The 17,661-nt window shown below is 45.5% G+C and overlaps 1 protein-coding gene across 1 annotated transcript in view; it reads right to left on the reverse strand.

Annotated features, from left to right (window-relative positions):
• The window catches only part of SCN1B (sodium voltage-gated channel beta subunit 1), a 40,940-nt gene extending 23,660 nt beyond the window's left edge, over positions 1 to 17,280 (reverse strand). The window contains exon 1 of the mRNA XM_075606176.1: positions 16,817 to 17,280. Within this exon, the coding sequence (XP_075462291.1) occupies positions 16,817 to 16,883 (67 nt within the window). The 5' untranslated portion in view covers positions 16,884 to 17,280. The remainder of the gene's footprint in view (positions 1 to 16,816) is intronic.
• Between the last annotated feature and the right edge of the window lie 381 nt (positions 17,281 to 17,661).

The following is a 17,661-nucleotide window of genomic DNA, read 5'->3' on the forward strand; positions in this document are numbered from 1 at the left end:
CTGTCAGTCACTGTCACCCACCCACCCAGTCACTCACTATCAGTCACTGTCTGTCACCCAAGTCACTGTCAGTCAAAGTCACTGTCAGTCACTGTCAACCACCCACCCAGTCACTCACTGTCAGTCACTGTCACCCACCCAGTCACTTACTGTCAGTCACTGTCTGTCACCCACCCAGTCACTGTCAGTCACCCACCCACTCAGTCACTGTCAGTCACCCACCCACCCAGTCACTGTCAGTCACCCACCCACCCAGTCACTGTCAGTCACTGTCAAGTCACTCACTCTCAATCACTGTCACCCAGTCAGTCTCCCACCCACCCAGTCACTGTCACCCAGTCTGTCTCCCACCCACCCAGTCACTGTCACTGTCAGTCACTGTCTCCCACCCACCCAGTCACTGTCACCCACCCAGTCACTGTCAGTCACTGTCACCCACCCAGTCACTCACTGTCAGTCACTGTCACCCACCCAGTCACTTACTGTCAGTCACTGTCTGTCACCCACCCAGTCACTGTCAGTCACCCACCCACCCAGTCACTGTCAGTCACCCAGCCATGGTCACTGTCAGTCACCCAGTCACTGTCAGTCACCCACCCACCCAGTCATTGTCAGTCAAAGGTCACTGTCAGTCACTGTCACCCACCCACCCAGTCACTGTCAGTCACTGTCACCCACCCACCCAGTCACTGTCAGTCACTGTCACCCACCCACCCAGTCACTGTCATTCACTGTCACCCACCCAGTCACTCACTGTCAGTCACTGTTACCCACCCACCCACCCAGTTACTGTCACTCACTGTCACCCACCCACCCAGTCAATGTCACTCACTGTCACCCACCCACCCAGTCACTGTCACTCACCCAGTCACTGTCACTCACTGTCACCCAGCCAGTCACTGTCACTCACTGTCACCCACCCACCCAGTCACTGTGAACCACCCAGTCACTGTCACTCACTGTCACCCACCCACCCAGTCACTGTCACTCACTGTCACTCACCCAGTCACTGTCACCCACCCAGTCACTGTCACTCACTGTCACTCACTGTCACTCACTGTCACTCACTGTCACCCAGTCACTGTCAGTCACTGTAAGTCACCCACCCACCCAGTCACTGTCAGTCACTGTCAGTCACTGTCACCCACCCATCAAGTCACTGTCAGTCACTGTCACCCACCCACCCAGTCACTGTCAGTCACTGTCTCCCACCCACCCAGTCACTGTCTCCCACCCACCCACCCAGTCACTGTCTAGGTCACTGTCTCCCGCACACCCACCCAGTCAATGTCAAAGTCACTGTCTCCCACCCACCCAGTAACTGTCTGAGTCACTGTCTAGTCACTGTCTCCTACCCACCCAGTCACTGTCTCCCACCCACCCAGTCACTGTCTCCCACTCACCCAGTCAGTGTCTCCCACCCACCCAGTCATTGTCTCCCACCCACCCAGTCAATGTCTCCCACCCAGTCACTGTCTCCCACCCACCCAGTCACTGTCTCCCACTCACCCAGTCACTGTCTCCCACCCACCCAGTCACTGTCTCCCACCCACCCAGACAATGTCTCCCACCCAGTCACTGTCTCCCAAACCCAGTCACTGTCTCCCACCCACCCACCAAGTCACTGTCTCCCACCCAGTCACTGTCTGAGGTCACTGTCTAAGTCACTGTCTCCCGCCCGAAGTCACTGTCAAGTCACTGTCTCCCACCCAGTCACTGTCTAGTCACTGTCTCCCACCCACCCACCCAGTCACTGTCGACCCACCCACCCAGTCACTGTCTCCCACCCATCCAGTCACTGTCTCCCACCCACCCAATCACTGTCTCCCACCCAAGTCACTGTCTCCCACCCACCCAGTCACTGTCTCCCACCCACCCACCCAGTCACTGTCTCCCAGCCACCCACCTACCCACCCAGTCACTGTCTCCCACCCAGTCACTGTCTCCCACCCACCCAGTCACTGTCTCCCACCCAGTCACTGTCTAAGTCACTGTCTCCCAGCCACCCACCCACCCACCCAGTCACTGTCTCCCACCCACCCACTCAGTCACTGTCTCCCACCCACCCAGTCACTGTCTCCCACCCAACCCAGTCACTGTCTATGTCACTGTCTAAGTCACTGTCTTCCACCCACCCACCCAACCAGTCACTGTCTCCCACCCACCCAGTCACTGTCTCACACCCACCCACCGTCACTGTCTCGCACCCAAAGTCACTGTGTACCAAGGTCACCCACCCAGTCACTGTCTCCCAAGTGTCACTGTTTTTCTGTATCACCATACAGAAACAGTACATACAGTATCACCATTTCTGTATTTTCTGTGCCAAGTCGGGTGGATAATATTTCGCTTAGTTTGCTTTATCGAAACAAAGTACCAGTAAAGTGTGAAAGTATAATTTTCTCTCTCCTCTGTTTTAATGTTGTATCTCTTCCTACAATGCCCTTCCGCTTTCTCATGAATGATTCATACATTTCTTATGATCAATAACAGATTCTTTTTATAAACTCAGTGTGTTTCATCCGTTGACCTTTTTTTTTCACACAGACAAGTGACGGACCGTTAGGAGTTGTTCATAAAACAGCGATTAATCTCGTCGGGGAACGATGAACCTATAACAGAGATTTCTCTGAGCTGTGGTGTTTCAAGTACCATGTAAAATGAGTGGTACCGGTCCCCCTATCTCACTCGAACAAATATATCTAGCTGTAATTTTGAGTTTGTAAATAAAATAGAAGTATTTTGTTACCATGGAGTAACTTCATATTTCCATTAAGGGGAAGGGACTTATTATGGCAGTGAAGTAGTGTTCTTATAAGAAGGATATTAATGTAAGGGGGATATGATTGAAATTCTTCCCGTAGGAAGGGGGCATGCTGGGAATGTGATGAGATGTTCTTACGAGGATAGTGTTCTCATAACAGGGATTCCTGCCATCTGAAGGGAGCATTAGAACTGTAAGACGGTAATTTAAAGAGGATGAGGTGGGGTCAATAATAATAAAGGGCTGTAGGATGTGTACACATAACAATACCACGTGTGAGCACATTCACATGTCTCAGGCAGGTCCACAAACCTGCCTGTCTCCATTAGCATATAATGCTTCCACTGCAGCCAGGGACTCTGGGTAATAACGTGCAAATGAGCACTAACAGTGTGTCACTTAACCACTTCTATTACATTTAAACATGGATCCCTACAAACATGTGCCTGCCACTTTATAATATCCAGAGGGGGGTGGAGGAAAGGGTAGTGGGTTGGGAGGGGTAGGGAAGGGACCTCTTGGTAGTAGTAAAGGTGCATATACGGATAAGTGGTAATATGTAAACAGGAAAAGGATCCCGCATTTATTGCACTCGATACTGGTATGAGTGTAGGATATATGGTGTGAAGTTAAAACTTAACCTTTACTCTAGTGTATATTAAAATCAAATTGGAATGGGGAATCAAAAGCAATTAAACACGAACAACAGGAACACTCATAAACTTTAAAAGAACACAAGGCCCTCTGCGTATATATATCCGCGTGTCTCGGAATACGATCTGACCTATGTCTGCAACGTAGCGATTTGCATTCTAGGAAACACGGGGCAAAGTGTTTGCCAGTGTGTTCATATCAGATAAACATTGTAGCTTAGAACTGGCAGCCGATCGCCGTCACTGCCAAACTGCTCATTAAATAACCACCACGCAGGGTATATTCCCGTCGTTATCTTACCATCAACTTGGCAATAATATTGATTAGCTGCCAATTCGAAGCTACAATGTTAATCCGATTTGAATACACAGGCAACAGTGATTATCTGATCTCAAATACATTGGCAACTATTTCACCTGTTTCCAATAATCAAAATTGCTACAGTACATTGTTGAGATAGGATCCGCTGTATTCCAAGATACACAGATACTGATATATATATATATATATATATATATATATATATATATATATATATATATATATGCATAGTGCCTTATTGTGTTCTTTTAAAGTTTATTAGAGTTCCCTTTGTTCATGTTTAATTGCTCTTGGTTCACCATTCCAAGTTTTAACTTCTACCCACACATCCTATACCCACACCAGTACCGAGGGCAATAAAGCAGGGATCCGGTTTCTCTTTCTCAACATGCCGGCCGTATTACATGGCTTTTTCAGCACAGCCCGGGTTAAAGACGTGCATGGCCAGTAACACCTACTCACACACAGCTGTAAGCAATCCTGTCAAATTAATGGGCACATACAGCTTTAAGATGTTTTGATATAGGATAATAACCCATATTTGCTGAGATGAGCTTTGCCACATGACACCTCCCACCAGAAAACCCCTTACCGACCATTCTCTTCAGTGGCGTATTTCTCGTTAGGCCCGAGCCCAGTGCGGCAAAATTTGGGGGCAGAAAAAATGTCCGCCCCATATACATTTGCTGCGCTCTCGGGCCTATCGGGCCTGATGGGAAAGCACTAACATGCAGCGGCTGCCTCCCACTTTCTCCTTTGGAATCGAAGTGTCAAATGACTACCGCAGACGTCACCGACGTGACGTCACCCGGCCTCTCTTTGCCATCACAACGTGGTGTCACCGCAACAAATTAACATAGCGTTACCATGGCAGCACAACGCCGTGCGACGTCACGTTGCTGACGTCCACGGCGTCATTTGCAGCTGTGATTCAGAAGGAGGAGGGTGGCAGCAAGGAGGCGGCGACACAGCCAACTGCCATGGGGAGGAGAATTTTCAAATCCGCCGCCGATTCTCTCACCAACTGGTAAAGGCCCAAAGCCTTTGTAGCAGCTACTCCTCCACTAGGACAAACAATATTGGCCATGTGACAACAGGAAATGATATTTTGGGGCTGTTTGGGCCACATTGAATAAATAGTGGCATTTGCATCTATAACTGCAGTTTTACCTTTCCCAGCTGCCGTTATTTTTTACTGAAGATATTAAGCCTAACTTTGACGTGAAACCACATCATTTGAAACTAATTACTCTGTGCAATCTGTGGCAACATAACCACTAGTGAGAGGCAACTCTCAATGTGTTACTTCCTAGCAAAGCATTTAATAAATGCATAAACTAACACTGGGATATAAATTAGCCCTGTGTTTATTCCTTGCAGGTAGAGGCAATGGCCCAGCAATGTGACAGCACTTTAATCCATCAAAGACCGCTGTATGCATCAAACTTTGCACCTGTAAAGTTTTAATTATCATTATACCGGGTAACACATTGCACTTCTAATGGTGAGAGGTTTTATTCCAAGAAATAGGGAGAAGGAGCGAGAAGGAGCGGCTCAGTGAGTAACGACACTGACTGGCACTGAGTGTGAAGCAGGGGAGTCTGGGTCAATTCCCGGTGTCAGCTCCTTGTGACCTTGGGCAAGTCACTTTATCTCCCTGTGCCTCCGGCACCAAAAACATAGATTGCAAGCTCCACAGGGCAGGGACTGTGTCTGCAAAATGCCTTTGTAATTTCAAATACTGTAACTTTCATCTCTCCATAGATGGCGAAAAGATATAATGTAATTAGATTATCTAGCAGAATATACAGGCACTCCTGGAGTTGCATGCACAATGTAACTAGGTTACCCAGCAGAATATACAGGCACTCCTGGAGGTGCGTGCACAATGTAACTAGGTTACCCAGCAGAATATACAGGTACTCCTGGGGGTGCGTGCTCAATGTAACTAGGATTACCCAGCAGAATATACAGGCACTCCTGGAGGTGCGTGCACAATGTAACTAGATTACCCAGCAGAATATACAGGCACTCCTGGAGGTGCGTGCTCAATGTAACTAGGATTGCCCAGCAGAATATACAGGCACTCCTGGAGGTGCGTGCTCAATGTAACTAGGATTGCCCAGCAGAATATACAGGCACTCCTGGAGGTTCGTGCTCAATGTAACTAGATTACCCAGCAGAATATACAGGCACTCCTGGAGGTGCGTGCTCAATGTAACTAGGATTTCCCAGCAGAATATACAGGCACTCCTGGAGGTGCGTGCTCAATGTAACTAGGATTTCCCAGCAGAATATACAGGCACTCCTGGAGGTGCGTGCTCAATGTAACTAGGATTGCCCAGCAGAATATACAGGCACTCCTGGGGGTGCGTGCCCAATGTAACTAGGATTACCCAGCAGAATATACAGGCACTCCTGGAGGTGCGTGCTCAATGTAACTAGGTTACCCAGCAGAATATACAGGCACTCCTGGAGGTTCGTGCTCAATGTAACTAGGATTGCCCAGCAGAATATACAGGCACTCCTGGAGGTGCGTGCTCAATGTAACTAGGTTGCCCAGCAGAATATACAGGCACTCCTGGAGGTGCGTCCTTGCTAGAGATGGACAAACTGCTTGAAATTCGATTCACAGTTTGTCAGCTGGAATTTCGGCAATTACTTTTATTGCTGTGGGGAAGAGCGCGGTGCCTCTGTAACCGCGATGCATAGCGCAGCACCGGCCCCTCCAGCCATTTGCCCAGTGTCCCGATGGCCTAATCCACCCCTTTAGTTTATCTACTAAAGTCTCCTGTTTGCTAAACTGGGGAAGAATCAGCGCAAGAACAGCACTATAGATCCTCAGGAAATGGCATCCCATTGAAAGCCATTGGATTTTCCCCCATGGTACAGATGTAGCCATCGTTATTGAAACCCGCGACGTGCTGCAGCGCGACCTACACAATGCGCCATTGGGTTGAATCAGCAGCGCGCAAGAAGGGGGCGGAGCAACCATGCTATTTCCCCAGCGGCAGCTCGCCACGGGTTGCAGTAACGTTGGCCACATCTGGAAATCTGGTGCCACCGATTCGTGTGGGTCCAGTTCTGAAACCGAGAAACGTTATTAAATAGCCCCTCTTACCGTAAATGAAAATTTGATATTAAAATCACATCCTTTTAAACCCTCACTCCTGCGGTTACCAAAATGGCCCCTGTCACAGGCCGAGACATTATGAACATCAGTGGCGGTTTGACGGCAGAGAGACGCGGAGCGCGGCGGCACACTGAGCAGAAACATTTACCTTGATTATTTGATTGATATTTAGAGCCTTCTCGATGTATTACGCATACACATTTATTACCTTTAAAAACATTCAGATTACAGTTTTATTCCTCGGTATTCGGCCGGCCTTTAAGGGACTGTTCTTTTATAGGGGAAGTTCTGGTGGGGGCACAGCAAGGAACCTCATCGAACACGTCTGCGCTTACATAATATATAATTAACGGAAGGTTTATCTTGCCACTTCCGGTTACTACTGGGGGAAGAAAATCAATGATTGGTGGGTCAGGATATAGGAAATTGTATTTTGTAATCCTGCTGTGTGTGTGTTATTGTCTGTATATAACATGTACGTTTGTGTGTCATGGTGTGTATATACACGTGTATGTGTGTATATAGACATCTATGTGTGTGCCATCGTGTGTATATAAACATGTATGTATATAAACGTGTATGTGTGTGTCATCGTGTGTACATAAACATGTACAGCTCAACCCTGTTATAGCTCAATCCGATACAACGCGGATCCGCTTATAACACGGTGTGAGCATGGCTCCAAATAAATTTGACGTAGGTTACCACACACACACAGACATACACAGTAATGTAATATTGCCCTAAAAATATTCATTTGATTGTATTCCTTCTACATAGATCACCCCCTCTACTTTGCCAAAATATATAAAAGACAATAAGTCCTTATCCAGCCCCCCCCCCCCCCCATATACAGTTTCCCCTCAGTCTAATCCCCCCCGACCCCTTGCATATAGCGCCTCCGCGATGGCTGACCTAGACCCCATGTCCGTGGTGTCGGATCCCCAGCACGCTGTGAAGCTGCCCCGGAGAGTCCGGCTTCTGCGACACGGTTCTAGTCCTGGAGGAGCAAGAGATCCCCGTGCATAAAAAGCATCCTAGCAGCAGCCAGTCCCTATATAAGGTGAGTAGTGCCCCCTCTCCCCCCTGTAAACGGCGATTTTTTTTCTCGTGATCTGCATAAACGCTACCGCATTCTGTGGACCCCAAGCACCGTGCTATAATGGGGTTCAGCTGTATTGTGTATATAAACATGTATGTGTTTGACATTGTGTATGTTTATTTAGCATGCCTTTGTGAATCATCGTGTGTATATAAACGTGCGTGTGTCATTGTGTGTATATAAACATGTGTGTGTGTCATTGTGTGTATATAAACATGTGTCTGTGTGTATATAAATGTGTGTGTGTGTCATTGTGTGTATATAAACATGTGTGTCATTGCGTGTATATAAACGTGTCTGTGTCATTGTGTGTATATAAATGGGTGTGTGTGTGTCAATGTGTATATATAACCTTGTGTGTATATAACATGTATGTATGTGTCTGCATGTGTCCTTTACGTCTCTTTCTTTGTGCTGTACATTTCTTTCACCCTCTCTCTCTCTTTATATCTCTTCCTCCTATTTCCTTTCTCTCTCCCTCATGCTCTCTCCATTGTATCCCTCGTGTTGTCCCATCTCTTCCTCCCCCTCCTCTCCTCACTCTGCAATGTGGTCTTCCTGTGTCAGGTCTCTCATATTCTCTCTCTGAGACAGAATGATCTGCTGAGATCAGCATCTCTCTCCCCTCCTCCCGAGTTCGGGATGTGCAGCTTATCTGCTACATGATATCGTATGGAGACCAGCACGCCCACGTTACAGTTTATGCATTTATTAATGTGGATCATATATATATATATATATATATATATACGGCTTGACAAATGCACTCGCCCACCCACTCGCGAGTCTTACCAGCCGCGGGGTGTGGCGGCGTGGTGCAGCGTCCCCCGGCATTCTCCTGCTTCTCCCTCTGCAACTTCCGTGTCTCCCCTGTAACTCCCGTAAACATGGCTGTGCGACGTCAAATGATGCCGTCAAGTTGCCATGATAAATTGACGCCGCATGACGTCACATAGCGTCCCGTTGTCATGGCAACACGGCACATTTATGGGAGGTAGGGGACGTTGTCATGGTAACACGGCACATTTATGGGAGTTAGGGAAGACACGAAAGTTGCAGGGGGAGAAGCAGGAGAGTGCTGGGAGACACCGCACCACGGGGCCGCACCCCGCCACCGGTAAGAATCGTGAGTGGGTAACGTGAGGGGGTGAGTCTTTTTGGGGGGAGTATGGGGGGGCAGTGACTTTTTTGGGGAGCGAGTGTTTCTTTTTAGAATTTGTCGAGCCCTGTATATATATATATATATATATATATATATATATATATATATATATATATATATATATATATAGCATCAAAACACAGAACCCCAGCAAGCTCTTTTTGGGAACCCCTGAGCCCCCACAAAATATATATATGTATATGTGTCAAAATGGAGTGCTATTGAGCGTGGCATATGTATACAACAGACGACAGAGAAGCCCAATGCTACATCCAACATGACAGAAACACACAGTAAAATACTTATATATTCTCTTGAAGTAGGGTCATTTAGTTTAACCCTTTGGCCAAAGCGTTGTAAGCAAACGCTTTGGCCAAAGGGTTAAACTAAATGACCCTACTTCAAGAGAATATATAAGTATTTCACTGTGTGTTTCTGTCATGTTGGATGTAGCATTGGGCTTCTCTGTCGTCTGTTGTATATATATAGCATCTCATGTTCTGTATCTAGAAGTTTCAATTATACAATCCGAATTTATGTCTTTTACGAGGAAACTACTGAAACGATGAGAAACTTATAAACGAACCTTCTGAATAATCAGCCAGTTACATCATCATGGGAAAACTGCGTCCCTCCTCTGTCATTTCTATGTGTCTTTTTATATTGCTATACAGGCATACCACGCATTAATGTACGCAATGGGACCGGAGCATGTATGTAAAGCGAAAATGTACTTAAAGTGAAGCACTACCTTTTTCCCACTTATCGATGCATGCTCTGTACTGCAATCATCATATATGTGCATAACTGATGTAAATAACGCATGTGTAACAGGCTCTATAGTCTCCACGCTTGCGCACACCTTCGGTACAGGTAGGGAGCTGGTATTGCTGTTCAGGATGTGCTGACAGGCGCATGCGTGAGCTGCCGTTTGCCTATTGGGCGATATGTACTTACTCGCGAGTGTACTTAAAGTGAGTGTCCTTAAAGCGGGGTATGCCTATATTATCTCTCCAGCTATCTATTTGTCATATCTATATATCATATGTATCTATTGTGACGGTAGGGGTAAATGTAACTACTTTTAATAAAGATCAAGCCTGCCATTATCCCTACCCGTCAGTAATACATCTGTATTATGTTTGTATATATCTGTATTGTAAGCCTGCTTCCTGCACTTCAGGAACCAGGGGTTAATGTTATGTTCAGCTGGAATGTTGCAGAGTGCTCTGTGATCTTTCCAAGTAACTCTTTGCATGTAACTTTGTTTGTTGTTGCATTTCCCCCCACCAATCAGGGGCTGGGTCATATTGCAAACACCTGGGGGGAGGAAGACCCCCGAGCTAGATTAGATAAGATCAGTTCAGTTTTAATTGTGAGATAAGAGTTCTTTAGCAGAGACAGCTGGAAAGAAGCTGGGAGTAACTGGGAGCTGTAGAGGGCAGGAAGAAAGAACAGGGGAAATCTCTTTAGGGAGCTCCCTGCACCCATGTCTATAAGGTAACCCTAGCTTCCCAGTTGTAAGTGTGTGTGTGTTGATTTACTGTAAATCGTTGTGGATAATTATTTTTCCAATAAATACATTTTATAAACGCTGTGTTTCTGTCTGGCGAATTTATCCCTGGTGTGCTAGTCCTGGTCTCCAGTGACATCTATCATCTATGTATCTCTACCTATCGATTTATCATACCTACTGTCTCGATTTATCATATCTATCCGTCGATTTATCATATGTATCTATCTACCATCTATATCTATCTATATATATATTTATCATATCTATCTAGGGATCATCTACGTCTAGCTATCATCTATCTTTCATTATCTGTCTATCTAGCTCTATCTATCTATATACCAAATAAGTAAACATGGGAAGGATGCTGATCCAGGGAGTAATCTGATTGCCAATATTTGGAGTCAGGAAGGAATTTATGTTCCCCATTAGGCCTCGTTCAGGGTGCTGGCTTCGGAGGGAGGGCGTGCTGACGTGCGTGCGGCCGTCCGACACAATGTATTTAAAGGGAATTGCGGTTGTCAGGGTAGCAGCTGCCCTGTCTCCGAAGCACGGAGTTGACGCTGGCTACAGTTTCAATAACAACCCAGGTTGTTTTTTTGAAGCTACAGCAGCGTCACTGGGACCTCGGCAGCCAATGAAATCATTGTTGAGAATGATTTCAAGACAGCAACACCGATCCCTAAGCTGCTGTCTGTAGCCCCGCCTCCTGCCCGCCTCCTCAACTCCTGAAAAAGTCTGCTGGGGAGGATGTACACACATCGCCCAGCAGACTGCCGCTCGCACACGCGAACGCCCGCCCTCCAACTCCTGCCTCTGGCACCCTGAACGAGGCCTTATGATGGGCACTTCTCACTGCTGCTCTGTCCGCTCCACAACAGTTGTCACTATTTGATTGCTGGGTGATATGCAGACTGTGAGAATTATAACTGACCCGACGTGAACATTGCTTCCAAGACAAGCTCAGCCTGCCCGGGGTTCACTTGTCTTGTTCTTTAGCTCAATACAGCTTCTGCTCAAAAAAAATCCAAATGTAAATACACTGACACTGTTTTGTTATAACCTGGAACAATAGTTAATAAACATGTTTCAGGAGAAATGTTAAAAAGGACTTTTTGCTGAAAGTGTAGTGATTGCAGGGAACGTCCTCTCAGTATAGGCAATGTGATCAAATACCTTAAAAATCATGAAAAAATAAATAAATCCTAGAATAGTCACAAGAATGAAAGACAGAGAAGTAGAATGAAATCGCTGCTTTGCATAGGGAAAGCGGGCAGTCTATATGCATGTACAGTATGTCATATAGGGGCCGGGCCAATGAACTAAGGGCTAAGCACCTAAAACGTCTTTGTGGTGCAAAACTGGAGCACAGAAATCTAATTTTAAATGGTGTGCGCCTATGTAATACCCACATTTCTCACTCTGCGACAGGCAAACCAAGCATCTGCAAAACTAAATGTAACGGTTTTTGTTTTAATATGTGCAGCCTTTGATTACCTTTAATGAAAACAAATTACCTAAGCTGCTGATCGATTTGGTTCTCCTGTGATCGATCAGCAAAGATCCTGCTTCCCAGGGTTCACTAAATGGCTGACGTTCAGTTTCAAATCAATCCTTCAGTCAGTGTAACTCAGCAGCTACAATGTATTCTTATATTACCAAGGTAACATTATTATTGTTGCAGTTTGCAGCTCAAACTGCTGGGAATATTGGCAACAAACGACCACAACCAGGAAAGTGTTGCAAAGATCTTGCACTGCTGGGGAGGTGGCTAAACCTGCTATAGAAATCAAAGGCTGCTCAGTATATTAAAACTCATAAAAAATGGCTAAAGAGTTGAATTAAAAAAAAAACATGCAGTAAGTATTATCTAATACTTCAGAACTGAACGTAGGATATTGCTTGGATTGCTCCATTAAAATAATACTTGTTGTTTTCAGCGCACAGGAAGGGACGACACAGCATACAGATGGTAATAGTTTGTACTAAAAAGTATGTTTCTGTTCACCTAAACAAAGGAGAAAGTGCACAAATTGTCCCCCAAGTTCAACTAGGGGTAAACGCTAAAAATCCTTTTAATACTGTCAGCGCAGAATAAGGCGCAATGCAGCAGGACAGAAAGGGGTTTGCCGCAGCTCAGAGGTTTCATTATATTGGCTACAAAATGTATTATTTCCAAAGTATGGCTATTATAAATCACATTACACTAATAATTGCTATTTTTTTAACGCTAATTCTACATGTAAAAATACTCAGAATTCTGTTTTCATTTCAATTGTATCAATCAGATATTCAACTTGAAACAATGCATCAAAAATCATTTCAAACAGCAATTTAAGGAGCCCTGTTTCTGGCTTTTACCAGGTTTTAATTGCCCTGAATCCCGGGTAGAATTGTGCTTCATTCATTTAGCCCGTTAGGCTCCTTCACACGTTTCACTGACTTTAGGCCCCAGGACAGTAAGAAATATTATATATTTAGTATTACAGTAGGTACCTGCTTAAATTGCTTTTTCTTTGACAGGATTTGCAGACGAGAATCATTTTTTATTAAAAGATGCAACTAAAAGGGTTAAGGAGAGAACCCGGCAAACTCATTGCTACGAGACAACGACGGCGATTCTTAATGATACCGTAGAGGTTAATTGGGTGTTTGGGAGCCGCGGCTGAATGAGACGAGAGAGAAGTGGGGATTGACGCGAGAGACTATGAACTATATCAGGGGGGCACAAGATTTTCTCCCTGCACCCCCCTGCCTGCTCCTTTACCCTGCTCGCGCCCTACCACCCCTGCTCGGCTCCGGCGTCAAATGACGAGGCGGGGTCATGCGATGTCATGTTGACATGGCAACGTGATGTCGCATGACCACTTTGGCGCCGGGTTACCATGGCAACACATTGCCGAAGACCATGTAGGAGAAGTTACAGAGGCCTCGCGCAGTCCCCTGGCATTTAATTTAGAGCACAGGACCTCTGTAACCGCCGCGCCCACTCCAGTTTGCGCACCCCTGTACTATATAACAACTGTAAATGTGGGTTTGGACTGTGGTGAAACTATTTCATACCGTGACTATCTTTGAGCTGCAATCAAAATGTTATTGGTGCCCTTATCCCCCCCCCCCCCCAATACCCCCTTTCCTTCTGTACCCACGTAACCACCCACCACATGCCCTCTTTTTTTTATATGCTACACACACACACACACATATATATATATATATATATATATATATATATATATATATATACACACATACATCCACACACATATATATACAAATAAAAAATATTGTTTAAATAAAAACTAAACGGCTCTTTTGTTATTAAGACTTCAGATCAACATGTTGAATTTCACTAATAGGACAAAAATGTATGGGGTAAGTGGCCCCAATTAACCAGTGCTACAGAGCATATGTGACCCACAATAATTGTAAAATAATGTTTTTAACTGCGTTTTAAACCGGATCACTTGGTGTGGTATTGCATGCTTGAGGCTATATGCATTGAACCCCTATATGGCACCAGGTATAACAGAGATGTGCGGAGTTGTAAGTGGGGAGTGTTTAAACCCCCCCCTTGACCTCTGCAGTTTCCCTGAATTGAATAATCTTGTATGCCTGGGGTGGCTCTCATTTAAGCAGCAGGTTTACTCACATGTGGTGTGAACGCCGGTTCTGTGTGCTCCATAGCTGACAAGGAATGCAGAGAGAGTGTACCTGTTCCGGTTTGGAAGAGGTGTTTCAGCGGGCATCACGAGGCAGGAAAAACGTAGCAAATGCTGGACTGTGCTGTAAAGTGTTCCTTTATTGAAGCATAGTTAAAAAGAGGGGGGAAAAAGGATGCCCCTGCACCTCTAACGCTTGGGTGAAACGCGTTAGAGGTGCAGGGGCATCCTTTTTCCCCCCTCTTTTTAACTATGCTTCAATAAAGGAACACTTTACAGCACAGTCCAGCATTTGCTACGTTTTTCCTGCCTCGTGGTGCCCGCTGAAACACCTCTTCCAAACCGGAACAGGTACACTCTCTCTGAATTTCACCGAGTCGGGAGCAGTGCAGGGTTCGTGCATTTGTTTTCCGTAAATGTCAGGCCAATCTTTTTCCTAGCTGCATACTCCATAAAGGTATTGAATGATAGCGTTACTGAAACACCCCGTTACAGGGGTGGGTCTGCGCTCACCTGCTCCTGTTTTATTACATTGTATTACTTTTTATCAATGACATTTGGACGCACCAACATCTTTTCAATTATAATCTTAGGACATAGTACATGGCCAAGGAGGGTAAGAAAGCTGCAAAATGCGTCAGACGGAGGAGGGAAAAAGAAGCAAAGACACTTGGAACAATGTACAAGAGAAAGACAAGAGGTACAAGGAAAGAGACGCTAAAAAGGAGAGAGAGAGAGTCGGTGCAAAAGCAACGTTCAGATTGATACGGGCGGTTCTAACTATCGCATCAAGAATCTCTTCCCTTATCTCCTCCGTTGTGGCTCCGTAACCGAACTTGCATATCAGCAAAACAATGTTAAAACCATAAAACATGAGGCAACACAGCTCACTCTCCTGCCTGGAAATGACGCCCACGCCACATAGCAGCGCGTGATCACTGGCTTTGAATGGGCGCACCTGTTTGTGGAGATTGATAGAGAAGGGAAGAGAGGGGACGCAACGGGGTTGGAATGAAGGGAGAAAAAGGGGAAGCACAAGCTGGGAGTTAGCAGAGGGTTTGCTAGTAAACTTTAGTCCCTCAGCCTGTATTGCTCTGTATATAAAATATAGTACTTGGAAATATTCAATATTGTTTACAGGCGGTCCTCGGTTATCCAAGGGAATCCGTTCTGGAAGTAGCGTTGGATAGTGAAACCGCTGTAAAGTGAGTCCCATGTTAATCGGTGGCGGTGAGCGTCGGATAACGCATTCAGGCGTCGGATAACGCATTCAGGCGTCGGAAAACGGCCCTCAGGGTTGCATTGTAAAGCGTTGGATATGCCATCCATTGTAAAGTGAAACGTTGGATAGCGAGGACTACCTGTACTTTATTTTTTTATGTTCACCATAGAAATTATGTCAATTCCTCGTAGGAAGTGGAAAGTGTTTTTTTTTTTTAGGTTAGAGTGTCACAGATTGCAGTGCAATCTATTTTAATAAACACGAAGCACACATTTTCGATTGGTATAGCCTCTTAAAAAGTATTTGTTATATTTTCTGACGCACTATGGTGTTTGCCGGGTGTTTAAAATGGCTCCTATTTTGACTCAGACATTTCTTTGCAATCTAGGGTCATGAATGAGGTGTGCTTTTTGTTGTTTGGTTTTTTTTTAACAAGAAGTTATTTAAGAATTGACTATAATTAGTAAGCATACAATACATAGGCAAGCTGAAAAAGTCAACATTAGCATATACGAAGTGGATTTATTTGGGCAAAAAGGCCAAATTGGCGATACCTGCCATTAAAGATGGTGCCTGGCCGGAGTGCGTCTCGCAGAGCTTTACATAGATTGGAATTTTTATTGGGGCAGGGACTGAGTCTCTCACTCCGTGGCCACATTAGTGGGGATCCATTTGAGCATGTTGTTTCTCTCTCCCCCCCCCCAAAAACAATTTGTATTTATTTATTAAATTGTGCTATATGGGGTGGAGTGCAGAAATAAGACAAATAAAGGGAGGGGGGGGGGGGGGGTTGGAAAAGAAATAATGTAGGCGGGTAGGAGGAGACGACGGTAATTACATTTAAATATTTAAATATACAAATCTATAAACTCCGGGCGCTTGTGAGTATTTTAAAGTGGATTAGGAGTTCTCACTTTCTGATCATAAAGATCCTGAGAAAACGAAATCTGCAATATTTCCGAAAGTCCCCAAAATAAACGCAATCTTAGGGGTGACATTTTATACCCGAGTAAAAGTTTGAGGCACTTTGCCCCTTTTGTGCAATTTTTTCTAACCTTGTAAATATCCAGAATTCCCCAATTTTCAACAATTATCCACAAATGTTCCACTCAAGTGACAACATGTTCTGCTGCAGAAGTAAGTGATAATATCACAGTGACGCCGTACAAAATAGTAACAACTTTAACATGTACTGATTGACAGGTAAGAAAGTCCCTACCCAAGCAGCGTATACTCTGCTCCTGCCTAGAGTCATCACTGGGGAGTGAGAGGAAGGGACTCACCTGCCACCAGACAAAGCAGCAACTTCACCAGGAAATCCATGTTGGTGTCTCCTCTGTATCTCCCCATCCCAGGCCTTCTTCTGTGTGGCCAGAGGAGCACAAACGTCTGCTTCTTGGGACAATCTGCGGTGATTCCACTCTCCCCTCCTGCCCTACTTTGTTTTAGTCTTTTAACTCACTTTATCTCTCTTCTCCCTTTCTCTCACACTTTTACTTGTTTTCTCTCTTTCTCTATCTCCTCCTCTCGTTTATGAGCTACATTGGCCCAAACCGTACCTTCCCTTTCTTCTCCTCCACTTCTTATTCTCCCTCTCACTGATAATCTTGTTTTGGACTTTTATACTTCTTCCTATCTCTACTCTTTACTTCTCTTTCTATATCCCAAATTACCTGTGTTGCCCCCCTACACACTTCCCGTTTTCTCTCTCCCCCTCTTTTCTGTCCCCCTCTCCAGTTCCTTTCTTGCTTCTTCTTCTCTTTCTCCCCCCCCCCCCCTATCCTTATCCCTCTTCTAGAAGTTGTTACACGATCCCCTTGCTGACCCTTCAAGGGGTGCTAATTTTAGATCGGGGGCAGAATCAGACACCCCCACCCGCCCCTTCTATGAAAGTTAGACTTGGTCTGGCTGACAGAGTATCCTAGCCTGCCGGACTTGGCAACGAGGTTAATGCAGGGGTTGGGGGGGTCTTCTTTGTGGGGGAGAGAGGGACCGCACAGACTGGTGCCAGAATTCCTGCATGGAGAAGAAAAGGAGAGGTGCAGGATTTGAGAAACTTGTGAAAAAGGACACTGCAGGAGTTAGGTAACCATAATGTAGGCTGTGATGACATGCTGTAAATAATATG

Source organism: Ascaphus truei, chromosome 6, assembly GCF_040206685.1.
Source record: "Ascaphus truei isolate aAscTru1 chromosome 6, aAscTru1.hap1, whole genome shotgun sequence".
NCBI lineage: Eukaryota > Metazoa > Chordata > Amphibia > Anura > Ascaphidae > Ascaphus > Ascaphus truei.